Source organism: Engystomops pustulosus, chromosome 2 (genome assembly GCF_040894005.1).
Source record: "Engystomops pustulosus chromosome 2, aEngPut4.maternal, whole genome shotgun sequence".
In the NCBI taxonomy this organism is placed as follows: Eukaryota; Metazoa; Chordata; class Amphibia; order Anura; family Leptodactylidae; genus Engystomops; species Engystomops pustulosus.
This window is the reverse complement of record NC_092412.1, coordinates 219,361,051-219,386,228: the sequence shown is the minus strand read 5'-3', so window position 1 is coordinate 219,386,228 and position 25,178 is coordinate 219,361,051. Positions and strand designations below refer to the sequence as shown.

The 25,178-nt window shown below is 41.5% G+C and overlaps 1 protein-coding gene across 4 annotated transcripts in view; it reads right to left on the bottom strand.

Moving 5' to 3' along the window:
* Positions 1 to 25,178, bottom strand: part of RAP1GAP2 (RAP1 GTPase activating protein 2) — a 517,296-nt gene that overhangs the window by 387,617 nt on the left and 104,501 nt on the right. Inside the window, exon 1 of one of the 4 annotated variants that reach the window (XM_072138204.1) lies at positions 24,777 to 25,074. The exons of the other annotated variants lie outside the window; for them this stretch is intronic. Within the exon in view, the coding sequence (XP_071994305.1) occupies positions 24,777 to 24,820 (44 nt within the window). The 5' untranslated portion in view covers positions 24,821 to 25,074. Of the gene's footprint in view, positions 1 to 24,776; positions 25,075 to 25,178 lie in introns of those variants that run through there. 4 annotated transcript variants of the gene reach the window in all.

Below are 25,178 nucleotides of genomic sequence, written 5' to 3'. Positions count from 1 at the left end.
TGCTTTTTACAGGATTTATTTTTCTCTCTATAATCCTGTAATGCCTTATCGCTACCTTCATGTTTTAGCACCTTAAATGCCTTATCTTTCTCGCTTATTGCTTTCCTTACAAGACTAGTTAGCCACATAGGCTTTTTCTTGTTCCTCTTATGCTTTTTCCCATAAGGTATGTGTCTCTCAATATACTTTTTTAGAATATAATATGAGAAAAAGTCCCATTTTTTTTTGGGGGGGGGGGCTTTTGTCTTTGAGAACATTATCCCAGTCTATGCCTTTAAGGTCTTCCCTTAGTTGCTGAAAATTTGCCCTCCAGAAGTTTAGAGTGTTGGTTGCCCCTTCCCTAATGCTCTTAGTAAAGCGTAATACAAAATCAATGATATTATGATCACTATTCCCCAGGTTCCCCCCAACCTGTAGTTTTGATACCCTATCAGGTCTGTTGGTTAGGATAAGGTCCAGCAGTGCCCCCCCTCTTGTTGGCTCCAGGACTAGCTGCGACAGGTAATTGTCTTTTGTTGTAGACAAGAACCTGCTACCTTTGAAGGACCTGCAGGTTTCTGCCCCCCAGTCAATATCTGGGTAATTGAAGTCCCCCATGATAAGTACTTCACCATGCTTTGAAGCCGCATCCATTTCACTTATCAGCATTTCCTCTGCTGCCTCCATTATATTTGGAGCCTTATAACAAACCCCTAGTAATATTTTATTATTCTTTTTCCCTCCCCTTATCTCCACCCATAGGGACTCCACATTTGCATTTGCGTTACTGATGTCATCTCGCAAGACAGGCTTGAGGCAAGAATTCACATATAAACAAACCCCTCCCCTTTTTTATTTATACGATCCTTTCTAAAAAGACTATAACCATCTATAGTAACAGCCCAGTCATAGCTACTGTCCAGCCATGTCTCGCTGATACCCACTATATCATATTTCCGCTCCAACATCAAGAGTTCCAGTTCCTCCATTTTGTTTGCGAGGCTTCTGGCATTTGTGTACATATACTTTATATGGTTTTCCCTGTCCGTATTCCTTTTGTTCTTATTACCCTCCCCCCAGGTCCCAGTTTAAACACTCCTCCAACCTTCTAGCCATTTTTCCCCCAAAACAGCTGCACCCTCCCCATTGAGGTGCAGCCCATCCCTACTGTAGAGCCTGTAGCCGACAGAAAAGTCAGCCCAGTTCGCCATGAACCCAAAACCCTCCTTCCTACACCAACTTTTGAGACACTTATTTACCTCCCTGATCTCTCGCTGCCTTTCAGGTGTGGCACGTGGTACAGGCAGTATTTCGGAGAAAACTACCTTTGAGGTCCTTGCCCTGAGCTTATGGCCTAAATCCCTGAAATAATTTTTAAGGACCTTCCACCTACCTCTTACTTTGTCATTAGTGCCAATGTGGACCATGACCGCTGGCTCCTCACCAGCCCCTCCCAGTAATCTGTCAACCCGATCCGCAACATGCTGAACCCGAGCACCCGGCAAACAACGGTCTTCGGTATGCACGGTCTTTGTGACAGATTGCCCTGTGTGTTCCCCTAATAATCGAATCTCCCACTACCAGCACCTGTCTGACCTTGCCTGTGCTCCCATTACCCTTCTTACTGGAGCAGACAGTCCCCTGGCTGCTAGAGGCCACGTCTTGCTGCAGCCTTGCTACCCCAGAGCTGATATCCCCCTCATCCGCCAGCCTGGCAAACTTATTGGGGTGCACCAGATCAGGACTAGACTCCCTACAACTCTTCCCTCTACCCCGCCTTCTACATGTTACCCAGCTAGCTGCCCCCTCACTCTGCACCTCCATACTTCTCTCCCCACACCCATCTTCCCCAGAGAGTTTGTGCTCCAGGAGCAGCAAACTTCGCTCCATATTGTCAATTGCCCGCAGCCTTGAAACTTGCTCATTTAGATCCAGAATCTGGGCTTCCAGATGAGCAATTTTCACACACCCCACACAGCAGTATTCCCCCTCGAACGGCTGTTCAAGGAAAGCATACATGGCACAGGATGTACACTGTGTAGCAATGCCACTTATGGAGTTCATTATTCTAATGGGGATTACAATAGAAATATGCACAGAAAGAAGAATTTACAGTCAAAGTAACACAAAATACAGCAGTTACCTGCTAAAACCCCTCACACTTAAGTCCCTTAAACGTAAGTCACACTTAAGACACTGCACACACTTCGGATCAATGCATACTCGCCACCAAGCTCTCACACTCGCTTTTCTGATGCTTTTTTTTTTAAAGGTTATGTGCCACAAAAATCTGCTGAGCTCACTGCAACAAGATCTGGCTGCAAACCACCAAGTTGAGTTCTTAAGTTGAGTTTGTATGTAAGTCAGAACTGTATATTTTATAATTGCAACCCCAGCCAAAAATGTTTTGGTCTCTGTGACAATTGGATTTTAAAAATGTAATAATAAAATGTAATAATAAATCTTCCTTGCAGACATCTTGATAACTGTTACAGCTGATTATTGTAGCCTGGGGCTAAAGTACAGTAAATTGCCAACATCTAGAGGTCAGTTTGTAACTAGGGGTCGTCTGTAAGTCAGGTGTTCTTAAGTAGGGGACCCCCTTTATAATACTATAAATAAAAGAATGTATCTTGAGTACAAAAATAGTCATATAAACAGAAAAATTTACCGAACCCAGACAAATATTTTTGAGATTGATGTCCTCCCCAAAGGCTGAGCACCCGCATGTGTAACCGCAGATGATTTCGATTATGTTTACGCTACATTTAGCGTCCTGCTGATGTGAACGCCGTATCACAGTTATGTTTTCAGCAGGTCCAGAGGAAAAATTCAATCTGCCCTTGACAAAGGTAATTTGACTCTGTGAAGCTGCAGGTAGGAACAGCACAACTAAGCTACTTATTATCAGCAGGTCACAAAAAGCTCAGGTCTCAAACAGATCAATGCTCCCATTAAGAAAAATTAAAATACATCCAAAGTCCTGTAAATAGAGATATGAAGGCCCCTTTTCATATAATCCAGCATGGCCTTCACAATTCAAATACTGCTTTGCATCTGCTCTGGTGAGTTCATATTTATCCTCAATGTAGGGAAGGCATTCATTCTACATGTAACATCATCATTTTAGGATTTTCCTAGTATTAGGGTACAAAGCAGAATCATGTACACAAATTTAGGGGAGATTTATCAGATGTGTCTGAGGGCAGAAATGTTCTAGTTTCCCATCGCAACCAGCTGAGCTCTGATTGGTTTCCATGGGCAACTATAACAATTTTACCTTCAACACTTCTGATAAATCTCCCCTCAAATTAAAATCTGTATAGAGGCTAACAGTTGTATGTGATTTTAAAGGACAAGCACAGCACCAATAGCGGTGGACCCCCATAGCTAAACAAAGAAAGAAAAAAATGTTTGGAAAAGTTTAAAAAGTTGTTTAAAACATACACAATGAAGAAGAATTAATAGGAATCCTATCAGCCGAAATACAACATTATGGGGCACATTTACTTACCCGTCCGAGCTGCGATCCCCGATCCAGAATGTCCACTGGAATGCATATCTGCCGCGATGCACTTAGATCCTGCGCCTGATATCCTGCATGTGTCACTCCCCGCTCAGGTCCGCCGGAGTTCACTTTCTTCTTCCCGGTGCATGTGAGTACTTGGCTTACGACACAAATTTGAATGTTAAATCCTTAGTCCAAATCCCTCGGATCGTCCGATGGCCCGCCCCTGATTTGTGTCACGTGAAAGATGGCGCAATTTCGACACAATCCGATTGCATGCGACACAATCCCCGGCGCGATCCCTGAAAAGTCAGGAAACCCGACGAAAATGCGGCTGCGGGACCCTTAGTAAATAAGCCCCAATATGTTATCACATAAAAGAAGTGACAAAATAAGACACATAATAAAACCAATCACCCCAAGAGGAAGCCACAGAATGCAGAGATAAACTTGGGGTTTACATGAAGACTATTTCTTTTTCAGCAAGTAAGAGATCATTTCACATCTCTGTTTGAACAGTGGCATAACTACCGTGTTTGCAATGGTTGCAGTTTCTTTTGAGCACCTAAGCCAGGGGAACCATAGGCTGCCTTTTATCTACCTTGATATCTTACAATTTAAATTTTTCAACCTTTCTCTGCACTCTAACATTTATGTCACAAGCTGCCTAATGTAGTTACTCTTCCCCTTAGGACAGTGGTGGCGAACCTATGGCACGTGTGCCAGAGGTGGCACTCAGAGCCCTCTTTTTGGCCACCCAAGCCATCAACATAGAAGAGAGATCACCAGACAGGACTCAAAGACTCATCCTGCTGTCGCAGGCAACTCAATAAATGCTGCTCTTAGTACTATCTTGAAGCAACACATTCTTGATTGCTTGGGACTGCAGGAAAAGGTAGAACATGTGGAAAGGGCGGATTATCTTTAGAGCTCCTGCTAGCCCCACATTTCTTCCTGTACAGGGGGACCATGGCGAGATACTACCCTGTTAAGTCACAGCGTTCCTGTCTGCCGGCACTCAAGCTAAGCCAGCGAGGTTACTTTCTTGCGACCAGACTATCTGATTGGCACTTATTTCCCTGCTACCTTGACAGAGCTGCATGGTCTCCTATATACACCTCAGACGGACGCTGCCCACCACACTCTGATCAGGCAGAATACTTGTGTTGACTGTATGGACCTGAGGAAGGGTACAATCCGACCCAAAATGTGTTGAAATAAATAAATTGCCTGAGTTAGAAGCACGTCCTGGAATCCTGTTTTTTTCCCCTATCCCCATACGATCCAGTTTATGGAGCGCTCTGAGTAGCAACGTCTCGATCAAGTACAACTCAGGATCCGACTTTTGCCCTGCCTGGCTCGTGCCTTCCAAAGGGCTCTTCAGCCACCTGCCGATTCAGTTGCAGAGGAACCGATGCAGGTGGATAGAGCTTGGATGTCTCCCCAAGAGAGTTCCAGGCGATGTCAGGAGAACCTCTTCCTCCAGCCCGGAACACTTCCTTCAAACCTGTCCACTCCCTCTTCAGCCGGGAAATGTACACACCTAGGGTTCTTAGGAGAAGTGTCCCTAGGTGAGAACAAAGTTTGAACATATCTGTCTTACTCATTTCCAGGATGGGAAATCAGTTTAAAGCCTCTGCCTTCCTGGATTCTGGTTCTGCAGGAAACTTTGTGGATGCTGCCCTGTTCTTTCAGTACCGTCTTCCTGTGGTCCATCTCGAGAAGCCGCTGGTCATCTAGTCATTCAGTGGGAAGATTCTCCAAGACCCGATGTGGTACCACCCTGAACCCCTATGCCTGCAATTGTGGTTGTTGCACAATGAGAGACTTTCCTTTTACGTGCTAACCCGGTCCACATCTTCAGATTTTCTGGGTCTTCCGTGGTTGCAGTGCCATGCACCGGTGTTCCACTGGGGTCTGGAATGTCAGTCATGTTGTCTGGAGCTATTTTGTCCCGTTTCCATCGCGTCTCTTCCGAAGTCCCCCAAGCCTCTAGTGGGTCTGTGGTCTTCCCACTCCAAATATGGGCTATTCCAACATCTTTGCTTCTTGTGAGAGCGTCAGCCTTTCCCTGCCCTCTGCATATATTCACAACTTTTTGTTTATAACTGCTCCAGTCTGTCCTAATGGTATCTTCCACGGTGTCTCTCTATTTACTGTCTTTCCTCACTGACAGACCCAGAAAGAGGATTAATCATAACTGCTACATCTCCTCCTATTCATCAGTGCTCACACATGTAATACTTAAAGACTCACATAGAGTGTTTGCACATAGTAAATAGCAGGACTTCTCAATCACTTGACAAACATTCAGGGTTTATTATTAAGGCAGTAATGGAACATAGGCAATATATGTAAAAGAGTGGCCAACCCCTTCCATGCAGTAGGTGTGGGTTATGTTGAAGAAAGAACTATTTTGCCTATCAAGAGGATGATTTGGGTTTTACCTGGTGCACAGAGGTGAATTTTTGTAGCACAGCTGTTCTACCGAGCAAGAATAAATGATCACAACAGATGATGCACAGACTTATCAATAGACTGGACAGTTCCTATTGAACCCTTAATGTTTCCTAGCTCTACACCGTGACATGGGACAATTATCATGTAGAATGGCTAAACTTTTTAACTCACAAATTTTTAAATTTATTTATGTGGTGCAAATTTCATTCTGCGATAGTTTATACAAATGTGGTGTCCATAATTACAAATCAGTTTATAGGTTACACATTCATGTGACCCATCAAAAGGTTGGGACATTTGCCAGCCTCATATTTTTCTGTGGATCAACAAAAACAGATTTCACAAGGCTCAGCAGATTGTACTGGAAAGACAAATAGGCCGCAAAACGGACCATGGATCCAATGTTTGGGGCCAGAATACAGCATCAAAGAGAAGAGTCTCAGAAAAGCAGACCACCTTTAGCTTGTACTGTCAATATACCTCACCAGGCTTCATGGTCCTTGAGACCTAAATTTTCGATAATTCAATTCCACAGTACAAAAAAAAAGTATTGTTTTTTAATATCTTTCACCTCTTAAATGCGACACTAAAAGGTAATAATTAAAAACTGCAAATATTGAGTTTAATGACACAGAAAAGCTTATTGTCTATATGTTCTGTTTGACTACCGTAAAAAGCAAATAGCGCCATTTTATCTTGTTTATAACACCATCGAATCCAGAATGGAAATCCTTGGAGAAAGCCAGTGGGGGAGGCTTCTGTTTTTCCAGGATCCTCATTAATGTGATAAGACCTTTTATAAATTTTTGAAGTCAATCATAAACCACTTACAGTTTTAAGAGCTTAATATCGTGCATAATGCAAGAACCGGCTTGTATTGTCCTAATGAACTTCCCTGGAAGTGGATGTCTGATAATGTTCCCATTATGTAGCATATACTGCATGCTGCGGTACTATTGATAACATGGAGTCCTGTGTGTACAACAGAAAAGATTATATGCAGATTTTCTACTCAGCACAAAATTCACTGTAAAATGCATTTTCTATGTATATGAATAAAAATAATATTGTTTTTTTTTATCACATAGCAGACGACTTTATATTGAGCTTTTTTTAAGAGAATGTCAGAAGTAAAGGTATGTAGTGAACCAAATGGGGCCCACAAATTTCCTACACTCACATTTACTATTTATTTACGACAAGCTAGTTTATAATTGGATGTGCGCTTTAAATGTTTAAAGCCCCTTCCACACTGGCGTTTTTCACGCGCGAGTTCTGCGCGTGCATTTGACGCGCAGAACTTGCATTGCACTCTGTCCCATTGTATTCAATGGCTCTTTCTCCATTAGCGTTGTTTTTGACGCGCGTGGTTGCGTTCGTTTTCACGCGCGTCAAAATCGCAGCATGCTCTACTTTTGCGTGTCACGCGCGTTTTTCACGCCCCATTCAAGTCTATGGAGATGCATCAAGAACGCATTGCACTCGCAATCATTGCAAGTGCAATGCGAGTGCAATGCGTTTTAAACGTAAGGGTTGCTAGGTGACCAGAATAACAGTATTTCCCCTGCTCAAGAACGATCATTTAATTAAAAAAACACAATGAAGAACAGTGAAGAATAGAATAAAAACAGTGAACACAGTGAACACAGGATCATTTAAGAGAAAAACACAGTGCAGAACACACTGCAGAATAGATTACAGATGTTCGGCACATCTGCTTACTTGTCGGGAGATACGCGCGGAACGGTGCGGCCAAAATAGCATGTGAAGAACAATATATATGTGTGAAGAACACAAGGCAGATGTATTTAAACATCTGCAATGTGTTCTTCACACACATATATATTGTTCTTCACATAGTATTTTGGCCGCACCGTTCCGCGTGTATCTCCCGACAAGTAAGCAGATGTGCCGAACATCTGTAATCTATTCTGCAGTGTGTTCTGCACTGTGTTTTTCTCTTAAATGATCCTGTGTTCACTGTGTTCACTGTTTTTATTCTATTCTTCACTGTTCTTCACATCTGCTAACTTGTCGGGAGATAATATACACGGGGAACAGTGAAGAATAGATCGCAGATGTTTGCAACTTATCAGAAGACATTATTTTTCAATTAAATAACACATTTTAATCCCAAACCATGGTCCCTTTGAAAAATGCTCGAGTCTCCCATTGACTCGCGCGTGAAAAATGCGCCGAAAACGCAAAAAAAACGCTAACAACACGCGCGTGAAAAACGCAAAAACGCTAATTACTCCAAGGAAAAATGGAACAAAAACGCAGCCAAAAACGTCAGTTTTTCACGCATTGCACCCTGACGTGAAATGCAACGCTAGTGTGGAAGGGGCCTAAGGCCCCTTTCACACCTGCGTTTTTCACGTGCGTTTTCTGCGCGTGCTTTTGACGCGCAGAACTTGCATTGCACTCTGACCCATTGTAACCAATGGGCCTTTTCAGACTTGCATTTTTTTCACGCGCACACGCGAAAAACGCACCATACAAGTCTATGGAGATGCATCAAAAACGCATTGCACTCTGAGACACTTGCAAGTGCAATGCAAGTGCAATGCGTTTTTCACGCATCAATTGCCATAGAAAAGATAGAGCTCAGTCCTGAGTCCATTTCACGCGCATTTTCTGCATGTGAAAAACGCATTGAAATTGCATTGAAATTGCATCAAAAACGCGCGTGAAAAACTGAGACACTGAACAAACTCTGACTGAAAACTGATTGCACTCTGATGCAAAATGTGCGTTTTTCACTCACCAAACCCTGATCGCACCCTGATCAAACTCTGACGTGATCTGCAACGCAAGTGTGGAAGGGGCCTGACAGGAAAAAAACTGTACTCTTAAAGGAGCCTTCCCAAAATTATTATTATTAAAAACACCTGTGGGGGCTGGGAAGGGGTGCCAAAACAACAAAGCATTCTTATCCTGCTCCGGATCCTGGGTTCCCCCTTCACATTTGTTCTTCTGGTCATCGCTGTCTCAATCCGGTAGAAAGTGTTGGGGGATCAAGGACCAGCTTGGACCATGAGCCAAAGCACATCCCATGACCCACCTAGAATTTCCGGCTGGATTGAGGTAATAAAGATCAGAAGTACTGGAGCAATGCAGGAACACCTTTGAGTATGTTTCCAGGATAACTTTTTTGAAAAACCCCAACACCTCCATACAATGTATAATACTCTGCTTGGTCCAAATGTTCTGCAAACATTAATGGCCTTCAAACTGTTAATGGGGGTACTAGGTACTGCCCTGAAAAAACATTAAAATTCTCAAGGACCAGTCAGTCCATGTGACAGGATTGTTTAAACAATGATTATCCCCTTGAAATAATAATTATTGCTCCACTGTTATTTGTGCCACAAATGTTTAATTAATCTGCAAGCAAAGGGTAACAACCATTGGTCATAATTTTTTTTACATACTTTAAAAGCAAGTCCCCTAAAATGGTGAACGAGCATCACAAAGGGCCACATTTATTAAGATTTACGCCAATTTTTTCTCTGACTTTGCACTGGAAAGAACATGCAAACTGTTTGCACAGGTATTTGCACCACATATATTATAGCGACTCGACAGAATTGTGTCGCACACTCTGTTAAAGGTGCACCAAAAAAAGTTGGTACACACATCCCGAGCAGTACAGAGTGCGCCTAATTAATGGGACCCAAAGTGGCCCAAAGTGTTTTGTTCGCTTTTTTAATAATACAATAAATCAATTAAAAGAGAAACACATTCTGCTGTTGTATCATATGTAGCTGGAAGATAGTCAGTAGATTTATTTCATGTTCTCTGTTAGAAAAAATGATTGTTTTTCAGACAACAAGCTACTTCCAGCAAGGTGAAAACAGAGCCTTCACTGTTACAAAGAACAGAAATAAATGGATGTTATGACACTCCCTAGGGAGCTCAAACAACCTAAAAAAAATTTAGAAAATAATTTAATTTAAATCAATCGCTTATCCTTAGAACACGTATAACTATAAATAAACAAAATCATTGACATGTTATATATCCTTTTATCCCAAAATACAAAATCTACTAAAATAAATTAGCATAAAAGAAAGAAACACCCACATTTCAGAATCACAGCTTTGGCTGCCATTTTACACCCAGAAAATGTTTAACAAAATGTGATCAAAAAGTTCCCATATATACTCGTGTATAAGCCGAGTTTTTCAGCACAAATGAGTCAATACTTTAAAAAAAAAAACACTTAAAGCTTACATACTCACCCTCCGGCGGCCCGATGCGCAGAGCTGTTCCCCCAATGTCCGCACTGCTCCCCCGATGTCATCGCGGCTCCTCTTCTGGCTTCCCGGCTCCTCTTCTTTCTTCTGTAACAGCCAGCAGGACGCGGCCATGTTATCTCACAGCCGGCAGACGCATAGTATGACGTTGGCAGCAGCCGCGTCATACTATGCGCCTGCCGGCAGATAACATGGCCGCATCCAAAGCATGACCCAACCAAAACAGAAGTTTTCATCTTTTACATAAGGTTTCTTATGGAACAGACATTGAACATTTAAGGAAGGTCTTCATATATAGCTAGTGCATGATTGTGCACCCAAATGTAGCCTACAGCAGGTCTGACCTAGTGTCTATTTCAACTATACCCTGTACCAGGCTACCTGTACTTGCCCCTCCATGCTCCAGTTTCAAAAAAAGTGTTATGAAGGTGGCAACTGGGAAAAATTTGCTATTTGCTAGCTATGCTCCAGGAATTGCAACTTTTTAATATCTTGCACATCACTTTTCTGGCTTCATAAATCCCCCCTGTTGGCTGGAAAATGCTTTTTCACATCCTTTCTTTCTACTCCAATAACAAGAATTTTAATTATTGGAAAATTACAATCACTATCTGTAGAAGAAGATGAAATTACATAAGTATCTTCTTATTTTACTAAACTGGTTGGTTAGAACCCTGGGAAGAAGAGAAATGATCAAATAAAGTACTTAACACGCACCCTAGGAATCCAGACAAAGCAGCTGTTAAAAGAAAATAGAAGTTGCTTTCAGGCCACGAGAGTAATAAACCGGCAAATGAGTTAATTGAATAACACCTACGGATCAAATATCTCCGTCTTCTCTGGAGCTTGCTACACAATCCTTCTGAAAGGTCAGAAAAGATCAGTGATTTCTGTATCAGTGTTTGAAGCTCCAAAACCCATGTTCCATTGAAGAGATAAGACACAAACTTATAATGTTACATGTAGAAGGAATTAATACACTTTAAGCCTGGTTTGTTTTCCTTTGACTGTATAGATGGATTGGAAAAACAGAGGAAAAATGAAATGTCTTGGAGAGAGGGGAGGTAAGGTGAAAAAAAGCAAAAATAAAGCGCTTGGGTTTTAAGTCAAATGCTGTTGGGTTTGTCTTATTCAGTGCACATTGATCATATCCCTTTTCAGAGAGGTCCATCAGAGAAATTGTCTGCTGGCCAGGGCCGGTGTTAGGGGGCAGCAAACTGGGCATTAGCCCAGGGCCCCCTATCCCTGTTCATGAAATTGTTTTATTTTGGGGCCCCACTTTTAGTTTTGCCTAGGGCCCCACTTTGTCTAAAACCGGCCCTTTTTTGTCTAAAATTTCATAAAATTTCATCCGTGTACAGCTATGCATCTGGGAAGGAGAGTACAGTTTCATGTGAAGTCAGACACAACCAAATGACCTCATAATGTACTGAATGACTAGTGTATGACTAGTCAGTTCAGTTTGCACTTGGGTCACACTTGAAGTATCACTTCTTTGTACAGAATGAAAAAAATATATTTCAACAAGTTTGTGAGTTTTAAAATAGAAAATGTTTATCTAAAGGACTTGTCCTCTACCACTTAGCTCTGATTCATACTACTGATATGTTGGCTTCTTCATATATGGGGGGCCCTAAAACATGACCAGATGCAGAATTAGATAGAAAAGATACCATAAAAGCCATGGGATCTATTCCGGCATCAGTTTTCTCCCAAATTTCTTGCACACGGGAAGGTAACTGATATAAACGCACCCTATCTCAGCTAAAATAGTCAAACAACTACACAATTATTCTCTCATATTCCACATTGCAGATTTAAAATGGTCAAGCAATAGATACCACAGAAATGGGTATACAGGCAGTCCCCGGGTTACATACAAGATAGGGTCTGGAGGTTTGTTCTTAAGTTGAATTTGTATGTAAGTCGAAACTGTATATTTTATAATGGAAGTTCTAGACATGTTTTTTTCTTTTGCCCCAGTGACAATTGGAGTTTCAAAATTTTTGGTGTAATTGGACCAAGAATTATTAATAAAGCTTCATTACAGACATATTACAGCTGATCATTGCAGTCTGGGACTATAGTAAAGCATCCAGAGAGCTTCACCAGAGGTCACAGTGGGCAGAGGGGTCCGTCTGTAACTATGGGTTGTCTGTAAGTCGGGTGTCCTTAAGTAGGGGACCGCCTGTATATTAATGAATTTCCCCCAGGTCAAGAAAAGTGTATGTTTATTCAGTATATATTGTCTTTTTTTAGGACTGTCTTTAGTCTGATTAGAAGCTCAACCATGTTGAATATTATAGACTTGGTGAAGGATCCATTTAGAGATGTATAAGGACCATATAGAGAGATGTATTTTCTAGATAGATGGTCCAAAATATTAAACATTGCCCAACCTAGAGTAACCTTGAATGGAACCTTAAAGGACATCTACCACCAGAATAAGGATTGTAGACCAAGCACACTGACATACTGGTGTGTGGCCCCTTTGGCAGAATATTCTTTTATCTTATTAATTCCTTGTTTTCAAGAAATAAAGGTTTTAAAAATTATGCAAATTAGCCAAAGGGGCTCCAGGCTCCATTGACGTCCAAGAGCCCAGAGCCCCTTAATCTAATTTGCAGCATTTTTAAAACCTTTTTTTGTAGAAACAAGATCCTAAGAAGCTAAAAGAAGAGCAGATCCTAACGGGGGGGCACACACCAGTATGTCAGTGTGCTTGGTTTACAGTCCTTATCCAGGAGGTAGATTTACTCTAAATCCTCTAAAACTTCCCAGACCTCTTTGATATGCAAAAAGTCCCATAAAAAATGGAACAGTTACCAGCTTGACTATGGGCATAAATACCTTTGCAGAGGTTAGAATTTAGGTTTTAGGTAAACAATATCCGCTGGGAAGAACCAATAAAGCCATAGTCTGACATGCGTCTTATGGAAATGTTTCCAGCAGGTCGTTTATCTCCTGGTAGGTGACTGAGTTATCTATTTTACCAGCCCCATACAGACTGGGCCCAGGGTATCACTGGTTTGATCAATTTATCTTTTGGACTTTGTACATTGTAGATCATATCTCTTTATACTGTAAGCTGTAAACATAAAATGAATCAAAGAGATCCAAAGCCACATCATAAACATAGACAATTTTAATTTAATCTGATACAATTTAAGGATCCCACAATGATATTTGGTATTATTTTGCCATTTAGATTACTTCTTATGGCTGAGGTAATGAACTTTTAACCTGTGTTCTATCTATTCCTGTTTCCTGCTCTTTTTTACAAATTAAAAAATGACCTCAACCTGGCAACAGGTAGCAATTGTGTAATTTCCTGACCCATCAATTACAGTCGTTGGGCTGATTTGTCCTTTTCCTTTCTTGTTACATGAGCCATTGGCTATAACTGTGGTCCCTGTGTTTTATGTATCTAAGGCTGCATTCACACGACCGTATGAAAATGGCCGCATGTAACCTGTAAAAAAAAAGTAAATGCGGGTAGCATACGGCCATTTTCATATGGTCGTGTGAATGCAGTCTTAGATACGCAAAACACCTGGACCACAGTTGTAGCCAATGGCTCACACATTAATTTCAATGGACAATATATCCAACCATTTATATTGCTGTTGTTAACATTGTACCGTATATAAGCCATGGAAAGATATAGAGCATGTCCTATTTTCTCCCCTATTTCAGTTACGTATGCCCTAGAAGTCTAAGGTTACATTCAGACGACCATTGCCATAGGGATATATGGCGCATGGCGCTGTATGCCGTGAAAAGATAGAACATGTCCTATCTTATCATGGGGTACGGAGCGGTACGGTGCCGCATGTGTGCTGCACTATGCCGCTCCCGTAGGGCGCCGTTCGCCCATTGCCGTCTATGGGGGACGTATATCAGCCGTATATAAGTTGGCCGTATATACATCCCCCATACGGCCGTCTGAATGTAGCCTAAGGTTGTTGGAAGACATGGGAGCTATCAATTTCTAACTTAAAGGACATAAACCACCAGGATGAAAGACTGTATGTAAATGAGCCCCTTCAGGCTCATTTGTATACTTTTGCTTCATCCTGGTGGTTGATGCCCTTTAACCGGTTCCTGCTCAGCGTCTGATATATATCGGACGCAAACTCTTCCTGGTTCTTGCAACAGGGTGACAAATCTTTGGGGCGGCTGGGGATCGCAAGGCCTCACCCACCCGCTGATATCATAGCACCAGTTTGATTGATCCTGCAATGTCGATCGCTGAGACTGGCCAGTCAATACAGACTGGCCAGTGAGAGTGAACTCAGTCATGACAGATCATGTCATGACTGATCTGAGTGTCAGGACTGATGTGCCGCTCTCCAACGTCACCATTCTGCATTTGGTGGTGTGTTTGGAGAGATACGTGTGATCTGTTACATAAGCACTATTGCAGCCCCCCCCCCCCCACTATTGCAGCCCCCCCCCCACTATTGCAGCCCCCCCACTATTGCAGCCCCCCACTATTGCAGTGTTTTACAACCTCAAAATCAGTCAGAGATCAGTTTTCATTTTCCAATAGCTGTTTATAAAATGAAAGCTGAGCTCTGATTGGTTTCCATGATCAACTAGAAAAAATGTCCCTCAATAATTGTCTTTTAGTAATAAAGTTTTTTACAGCTTTTTAGCCCTAAGAAAGCCTATTTTTTACTCACTGTCTCTTTGTCTATTTATTTTGTGTTATATTTGTTAGCGTGCATTTCATTTGGGATACATAATACCATGCATATCATTTAGATTCTTTGCCATAAAATGAGGAAGTCACTTATAAATAACCTTTACAAACGGTAATAACTATTACATTCTTATATACATTTTAACATTGAGAAATAATAGTTTTCTTTTTGCAAAAAACTCATATCCAAATTGATACAAATGCAGGTTAAATACATCTACGAAAAAAAGTCAGATATGCCACTTAAGGTCACAAACTGTAAAACTAAAAGCCTTGGAGAGAAGGGCTCAAAAGATGTCTGAAAGCAAAAATATAGGACATTGCCCTTCAGGGAAAAGTCTTCTGTCAAGACACAAAGCCCTTTAACAGCTCTGGACGATAGTGGTGGGGATGTATAAGCCAGAAGTCCTGGCCCAGTAAACTGACTACAGGCGGTCCCCTACTTAAGGACACCCGACTTACAGACAACCCATAGTTACAGACGGACCCCTCTGCCCACTGTGACCTCTGGTGAAGCTCTCTGGAAACTTTACTATAGTCCCAGACTGCAATAATCAGCTGTAAGGTGTCTGTAATGAAGCTTTATTGATAATTCTTGGTCCAATTACAGCAAAAATTTTGAAACTCCAATTGTCACTGGGGCAAAAGAAAAAAATTTGTCTAGAACTTCAATTATAAAATATACAGTTTCGACTTACATACAAATTCAACTTAAGAACAAACCTCCAGACCCTATCTTGTATGTAACCCGGGGACTGCCTGTACTATGTTGATGGCACAAAACAAAGTCCCAAATGAACAAATATAAGGCAAGCTAAAACTAAATAATATCCTACAGTATGTAGGATAAATGACTCAAAAGAACTTCATGTGCAGAATCAGAACCAAACATAATATCTGAAAAAAGAAAAATATTGGCCCAAAGTATCCCCGCCAAGGTTATGTGAGGAGGCCGCTATTCACAACCTTTAAAGAGGTATTCCAGGTACACGAACGTCTGATACAAAAACCCATAATGATTTAAATTATTAAATATTACAAAACTTAATGTTATTAGTCCCAAAATGGAGCTTAACTAGTTTGATTTTATGATTCACAAAATTTTATGTCCTCTCTAAAGTATATGGAGTAATCACCAAGATGGCCACCACTGGAAACTACAAGTACCATGATCCTGGTCCCTCTTATGCTCTGCTCCCAGTGATGATGTAACAGACTGTCTTGCTGTGTTACCATAGTAATGATCTGTAACTGTGATCACTACACATTACCTCACTGAGAAGATGTCTCACCACACACCGGCCATACTGGATACACTACAACCAACCAACTAAGGCTACATTCACACAACAGTGTGTCCGCTGTACCATAGTAAGGTGGGCACACATCGGCGTCCGGGAGAGGAGGAGCTGCTCACCCCCGCCCCTCACCATACCGATTTATGGCGCACAAGGCCATATTACGGGGAAAGATAGGACATGTCCTGTCTTTTCCCTGGCTACAGAACCGTATGGGGCCGTGCACCCATTGCCGTCTATACAAATGAGTGGTGATCACATGACCTGCCCGGGCAGGTGCTGAACATGTGATGCGGACATGTGACTGGCAGCCATCTTCTCTTCTGTGTCTGCTCAGTGCAGAGACAATCTTTAAACTGACTGTTTAAAGGGCCAGAAGCATTTTAATTCTCCATTATAGTGTATGTCAACAGCATTTTATTTTTTTCAACAACAACTAATTACATATTAGCTTATATAGGAGCCATTTGTAAATGAATTATGCTGATTCCTGGAATATCCCTTTAAGGGAATCTGTCAGCAGTTTTGACCATTGAGTGCGGCATGCAGTGCAGTATTAGATTGCAGCCATGCGTGGAGCCATACCTGTGTGTTCGTAGTAGCTGAACTGAAAAAAAAAAACGATTTAGGATTGTAGCTGGATTAGGAGCACTTTGGTGCACTAGTGTTTGAGGTCACTTCCCTGACTTCACTGGCATCATTGCCCCTCCTCTCTGCTCTAAATAACTGCTGTAACAGGCTTCTGTATGAATACTAGAGTAGTTACTCAGGGGAAGGGGCTGTGCAGTAGTGCATCAAAAGAGGTCTTACACTCCAGTGCATCAGAGAGCTCCAAGTCCAGCTACATTCATGGAACAGAAATGTATTTTTCACAGTCCTGCTGCAACTTACAACAAAAACATGTAAATCTGAGGCAAGTTTCCATATACAACTATGATTCAAACAGCAGCTTGTTGACATCTTCTACAGCAGGGGATTATATTCTACACTGCACTAGTTGACTATACAGCCAATAGTAATAATTGGGAGATTTACTCTTACAGTTTGTCATTTATTTAAGCAGCTGCTATCGGTTTTCTAGTAACTATAGCCTCAAATAAAACTACTATAAGATCCACCTTATATCTTGTATATAGCCATAATAACATGGACACCATAGGACGCCATTGTGCGGTGCTTATTATAGCTTCCTAATCCTTCCTTTCAGAATATTAGATGCATTTTCTGTGCTGATTTGTTCCATAAATCATTTCATGCACATAACACACGTCCCTCTGAGATACGAGTGGTGCCCCCTGGCATTTGGGAACGTATCGTCTGGCAGTAAAACTCTCCAATGCTTTACTGATGATTGGCGCACACACATCATAGGTTTCTGGAGCGTAGAGATATTAATGCGCCATAACCTATGTTTACACCTTTAACGCACAGATAAGGGTATTTTAATAAGCCGGCTAATTTTATTTTCAAATAAATTGAAATTGGTCTGGAATGTTTTACTAAAGCAGCGAGGGAAGGGATTACTTCATTAAAGTTAAGTAGGATTAATACTTGGCTAATACACAAATTAACCCTGTGTAGTATGTATGGATCAAAATTTGACAACAGCTCAACAACATTGGTCCTGTGTCCCCTTTCCTGAATGAGGCAATGGTCTTCCATTTACCGAAAGTTGCATTCATTGCAATCACTATAAATCTGATGGAGACTTAGTATAGCACTGGGCTTTCTTTATTAGACCCATAGGGCCATTTAGAGACTTTTGCATTTTAGAGACTTTTGGCGGCTAGTTTTTGCACCTTATGTATGATCCTGTCTTTTTACTTGTGATACATGTTCAGTTTTTCCTATCCTGGCAGATGCAAATTTTGGCTTCTTTTTGAGACTTTTTGTTGCAAATGTCTCAAATCCACATGGACACAAGCCACGTGAGGGGGTTATATACAGGAGTGGACACAAGCCATGTGAAGGGTTATATACAGAAGTGGACACTACTGTTAATTTGGGACTTAACATGTTTAATTTTTAATGCAATTTGAATTTCCAAAACGCATAGTAAACACAATGTTAACGCATGCATTAACGCTGCGTTTATATTGCATTTAGTAAACACAAGTGTTAACAGTAATGAAATAAGGCAAATCACCTCTCCTCAGCTGTTGTAATTAGTTTCAAAATGCATTAAAAACACAATTAGACCGCTATGTGTGACCTCACCCTTAGAAGTAACCAATAAAAAAAAATGCAAAAATTTAAGAATTTTGACAAAAGAGGTTACTGTGCAAAATGTTAAACATTTAAATCATGTGAAATAATTCTAATTTACATGTTAAAATCGGGTGCATGAACAAAATTTGGACCAGGTGCAGATTTACACCTAAAAAGTCTCAAAAAAAGCGCAAAAAAAGTTGCATGGAACATCTGTAAAGTTAAGATACATGAGGCACACTGCAAATGGTGCAGACCGCAAAAAAAAACTCGCTAAAACGAAAAAAGTCACCAAAAAAAGACAATTTGCCTAGCTGAAACTATGATACATGTGTCCCATTGACTTAGCATGGAGCAGCAGTGGACATGTATAAATGTTGCTCCCCCCATTGTTGTAATCAGGGATGGTCCGGGACTGGTTAGTTTTCTGATATTTTAATCCATGTGGTATTTATATCAGTAACATAATGAATTTTATAGACTGTGAAAAATCTTTTTGTTGGCCAAATTACTAAAGGCCTAAGATCACAAACTTGGACAATAAGTTCTTCTTAGAGCAGCTTTCTCTTCTAATGGTGTTTTCTTAAATTATTGATAACCTATCCTCAATCAGTTTAGTGGAGGTCAATCAGTAGTTTAAGGGAATTGCAGCATTCAGTCAAGTACTGTAGTCTCAACACAGCTCAGTAAGTACAGCACTATACATTGTATAGTGGTCGTTTCTGGTATTGCAGCTAAATGCCTATTTGCTCGAAGAGGACTGAGCTGCAAACAGGTTATGTGATTGATAAATATCACACGATTGGCTTTGGAAGCGGAATTGAAGCTCACCAGAATGCCGCTTTGGGGGAATTAACCCCTACAATCAATCATCCACTCATGTTATATTGATGACGTATCCAAAGGAGAGATGCACCAGGGCCAACAGTGTATGGAGGGGCAGTTGAAAACTAGGAACAGAATGGCTGGCTTGGTTGCAGTCAGCCAAAGTTGTCATGGTAGCGCAGTCCAAGTGTAGGCCTCATTTACAGGGCCAGCAGGGTGAAGAAATAAGAGGAGGAGGCCGCATAATAGTAAATAGTAAAAGAGAGGTCCATTATGGAAGCAGTTAGCCAGAGATTCACACAGAAAACAGAGATGATGCAAACTCATGGTTCCTTTATTAGGAAAACTCTCAGGAAACAAAACGTCTTTCTCTGAGGGCAAGTAGACTGACTGTTGTCAGATAATAATCCTCTGGACAGCAGAAACTAGTAGTACCTCAGCCTGGAGCCAGGTCACCTCTGCTGCAACAACAATGCAAAATATCAACAGCAATCATTACACAATCTCAATAGAGAATAACAGAATCACATAGAACCTGAGCCTATGTTTATGGACTTAAGCTAAGTCTGGAAGATTATATGGTTCCAGCCAATCACAACCTGCTTTACCTCTGGAAATATACATTTTAACATCAATGAAAGCATTAATTCTTTGGTGTAATACCAAAATACAAAGGATTAATGCACATTATAGATACCTATTGTTGTCAGATATTGTAGCATAGGGCAGTGCAATGGATTATAGAGGATTATATACTGTATCTATACCTGGAAAAATTAGTTAAGACCTCTAATTAGCTGGGTGCCTGGATCACAGAGCCCATTAGGGTGATAAGTCTTACTGGGTCCATTAAGCCAGAACTCCAGGCTTAAATTTAGTAATGGTCCAACTCTAGGACATTACAGAGGCCATCAATTTTTTAAACCCAGAGAATACAAAGCTGACACTTTTCAACACTATCCGCAGTTAGCCTGTGAAGTGTGCAGGATGTGCCTAATTCATTCATCTGGCGCCTTGGAAGTGTGTACCATTTTTTGGTGCATTTTGTTCATGCTGCAGAATTATGGCACAGGGTCCGACTTAGCACTAACACTAACATTGTTTCTATCTCTTCGGACACAGTGCGGCTGCGACACAAAACTGGCGCATACACTTTATAAATGCATGCGCACGCAGTTTGCACGTTATTTCTAGTGCAAAGTCAGATAGAAAACTAGTGCAAACACTTTAATAAATGTGGGCCAACGTCTTTCCACATACCCAATAATTTTCCATCACGCTAAAATGACACTCCCCCAAGCATCACATAAATGAGCATTTTTTCGTTGCTTGTCATGCACAAATTTCTGGCTTCCATTAAATTCATGTTCCATGGTTCCAGGATTTAAATCCTTTGCAACCAGTTAACTGTAGTAGACATATTGGAATATATTCACATTTGGCTGATTTTGTAGAGAAACTACTGTGACATTCCCCTTCTTCAAAATTGACCTTCAGAAATCCCTGATTTTCATTCACACAACCCCATTTAGTGAAATCAATTTATTTTCATTTGTAGATATTTTTTTTATAATTATTTTATTTAAAATAAAATAGACAAATTTGTACTAGGGCAGAAATAGCAGAACTTTATAGGACGTTCTGATGTTGGTATTCAGTTCCCCTTTAACTTCTGCTACCAACTAGTCTCCGCTTTCAATATTTTTATAATTCAGGAGAATGGAGAAGGAGGAAGCACAGAGCGACTTATCTATGTGTGAACGTGCACTTTCTCACTCATTTGGTGAATGTCTACCAGAATGTATATTGTGGGTAAAAGAACTGGGAAGAAATAGATTGTAAGATGTTGAAAAAGAAGGAAGATCGTGTGGGACGTGTGGTCACAGAACTCTTGAGAGTAGAGATTTTGAGTGAAAATCACTTCCCTTTTCTGATACAGGTTATTATATTCTTTACTTTGTATTCTGACTGGGGAAGTGTATGAAAAGATGACAAGGGCCCATATTGTATGCAACTATCAGGGTCCATTATGCCCTTAAGGCCTGGTTGATGTTATTGACCAATTAGCTGTTGTCAGGATCAGGAGTAGTGGACCCACTGTACCACCACGGACGATGAAGTAAGCCGACACCTGGGAGCGGAGTCTAAGTGGCACCCGGTTTTCACCAGAGCCCGCCGCAAAGAGGGTTGCAGAATCATGAGGCAGGATCATGGTCGGGGACAGGCAGGAGGTCCAGACAGGCAGCACAGGATCAGAGGGATCGGAGACGTAGCAGAAGGTCAAGATAGGCGGCAGAGAATTGTGGTCAGGATGGTGGCAGACGGTCACTACAAGGAATCACTAAATTGCAGGAGTACAACAGGAAGCTTTCTCTCCATCTGGGCAAGAGGGAAGAGGCTGGCTACTTATCAGATTGCCAGGTGGCCATTGCCCCTTAGCGGTGCGGGGGCCCTATAGATCTCGAGAAGCCAGCGCGCGTGCGCCCAAGGAGGTGGGGACGCTTGGGCCAGATGGGGGGAGACAGCGCTGGGACGTAGACAGGTAAGCGAGCCTGCCGCACAGCTGAGGGGACACAGGGAGGCACACGGGTGCTCCTGCGACCTGAGAGGAGGGTCTCAGGAGCACCCGTGACAGTTAAGGGCTAATCATTATCCTTTAAATTTATTGTACTTTTGAAGATGCTTTTTCTTACACTCACTGTCGCTTTGCAAAGAAATCCATCAGAGAAGCAGCCTGACAGCTAAGTGTGCGCCCATTTTCTATATCCTTCTAAGCAGCTAGAAACACTAATTTGAGTTCATTTATCTCAGTCTGATAAGAATTGAGATGAATTCTAGATGAGAACCAATTAGGAGAAGACAGATAAGAAATACAGTCTGAACTGTCAGACTGCTTCTCCGATGGATCTGTCTGCAAAGAGAACAAACTAGCCTGTAGTGACTTTGAGAACAAGCAGCATCAAAAGACAAGTCAACAAGCAACTACAAAGACACTTTGTTTTAGGTACACCGAACAATGAGGCAGGAAAAAAATGGTGGGAAGTTACCATATTCTGAGGTGCAGGGGCTCGGGTATGAAGGTCGATTAGCGGCTGGCATGGGTGACTGGCCCTAGTCTTACTCTTCCAGTGTAGCAAGCCCTGTGAAGAATCTCTATGGGACAGCAGTCTAGTGAGGAGAAGACAGACCAGTGTGACTTCTCTCCCCCTATGAATCTTTATTGGTCATGTGAATAGTTTTTCAAGTTGTTTTTCTGCACATTGCTTAAGTGCCCAGAATATAGAAGGCCATTGTCCATCCTGGATAACATGTTCGGTGACGTCTTGTGGGCCTAAATCCTCATGACAGTTTCCCTTTAAAACCACTTTTTTCTACCAAAACAAAGTGAAGTTATTCTGCACATAGTGGATGGTCATATTGTATGTTTCACATTTGTTACTTTAACTATTTATTCGCCTTTAAAAGTTTAGATATAAAGAGGCCTCCACAATTGCGGTACTGTACATGATGGAGCAGTTCACACTGTGCAGCTATATGCAAGGCACATACAAATAAGTAGGAAATATTATATCTCGCATAATAACTGACATATTTGTCCATATTTTCGCATATGACACTCACTCAATGACATCCAGCACAAAAACCACAAGCCTATCTCTCTTTGCCATATCACACACGTTGTGGTTTGCTCACATCCTTTTCCTCGGAGGCGCTGTGACTACTGGAATAACCTGCATGAGGGAACCCTCATCAGAAAGTTCCTATTTATATGTTCCCACATATGAAACAAAGTCCATGCTTACAGGTGAAGCTCACAAACTTCTATATTACATACAAATCAGTTTCCAATCTTGTTTACCTCAAATGTAAAAAGCACATCCTGCTCTATAACATGCTGCCTGCAGATTACACTGCATTGACATAGCGACAGCTTCCCTTTAAAGGTAACCTGTCACCAGGGACCTCATTTTCACTAAAGACGGGTTGCAGAAGCTTATTACACCAGCAGTGCAAATTTGCCTTTCTGCCTTTTCTAAGCATTTGCATTACAATATAATTGTGTGTTATAACTTACTGTTGCATTCTGACAAAATCCTGGGGTAGTCACAGGGGCTGGACTTTGGTTTGGATGCATTTAAAAAAACAACATGTGCCTTGTCTGTTACTCACTCCTCAGAGCTTGTCCCCCACCTTTGTGCTCCTGTACAGCTCCACCTCCTGCTCCTTTTCAGAGGTCACAGTCTGGTGAGATGACATCAGTGGGGGAGGGACAAGCTGTACAAGAGCACAAAGATGGAGGCAGCCTGCAGCTTAGACAAGTCACATGCTGATTTTTGAAATGCATCCAAACCAAAGTCCAGCCCCTGTGACTACCCCAGGATTCTGTCACGATTCAAGATTAAGTTATAACACATAATTATATTGTAATGCAAATGCTTAGAAAAGGCAGAGAGGCATCTGTGCACTGCAGGTGTCATGGGCTTTTACAATCTGTCTTTAGTGAAAAATGAGGTCCCTGATGACAGGTTCCCTTTAAACAGTAAGCCTGATGATTATACTTGTCACATTTGTATTCCTAGGATTCACTAAAACAGTTGTATTCTTGTTACTATACAGTATTGTCAAGCGTAGTTTACTCTACAACTATATTCTTACAGTCATAAAATACCAGGTAGTTAACGGAAATCTCCAACGTTCCCATTGGAGTCAGTGGGGCACATTTACTTGTCCAAGCCATGCAAAATGTGCCCAGTCCGCCGAAAGTGCGATCCGCCACCCAATGAGCCCCATTGGGTTTCATCGGAACATATTTAGATGCCACATAAATGTATCCATCATGTGGTTTCTGTTAGTAACACAATCCACTAGTGTGAACAGAGCCATACATTTATATTACACTTGTAATATATCTTGATGGTCTTAAAAATTCATTGCTTTATGACAACTGAAAATCTATAACTCCATCATCTGCACAGCCATAAAATAATACCATATAAAAACTGCTATAATTACTGAGATTACATACTATATTGCAATTCTTAACTGAATCGGCCTACATTGTAGCCCTACACAATTCTGCTGTCAAAATCCACAGGGGAAAGAGTGAGAGTCAAAAAAAGAGAATCCTCCCCTCTGCATCTGAGGAAACACTATGGCGTACAACACCGTCTATAGAAACCTCCTACTTCCAAATCCAGAGTTTCTGAATGGGATACAACATAGACTTAGCATCCTATACATCCTATATGTAGTATATATAGTGGTGACCTGCATATGTCTCACACTGATTGTATAGATATCACAGGCATGGTATTTGTCTACCTTTACTGTTACACGCTTGGAGAGTATCCTGAATGATCTGCTGCTAATAGTACTGGTTATATACGTCATAATGATACATGGACCATACATTATACTAATGCAGTCCTATGTATACAGAATTGACAAATGGATGTTGTCTACATCTGTATCAGCTAAACACATAGTATCGGATACAAACATAACGAGATACATAGAAGATATTGTGAACCCACCAGCCGTAGCCCCCGAATGAAACGCTGCGTTTTCTTCTGAACATCTGTGCAGTTCCTGCTCCGCCGAGCGTCTCTAGCAACGACTTGAGCTGAGCGCAGCCGGAGGAGCCGAGGGGAGAAGTGGGAAGGTTGTGGAGGACACAGAAGCTCCTGCAGATTCTGAAACTCGGTTACGCTGCTGCTACTGTTGTTGGCTGGAGATCTTGTGTTTCTAGCTTAGTGGGAAAGTCACTTCTCGGTTTCCTGTGAGCTGCTACTGTCTGCTGACCGACCCTGTGCAGCTTCTTCAATCTACTCAAGTTTCTACTATTTAGGAGGAGTCTTGGGGCTTGTTTTTGTGGCTGTATATACATACACATACACTGTATACACAGCACTCAGTGAATGCTGTACCACAGGTCA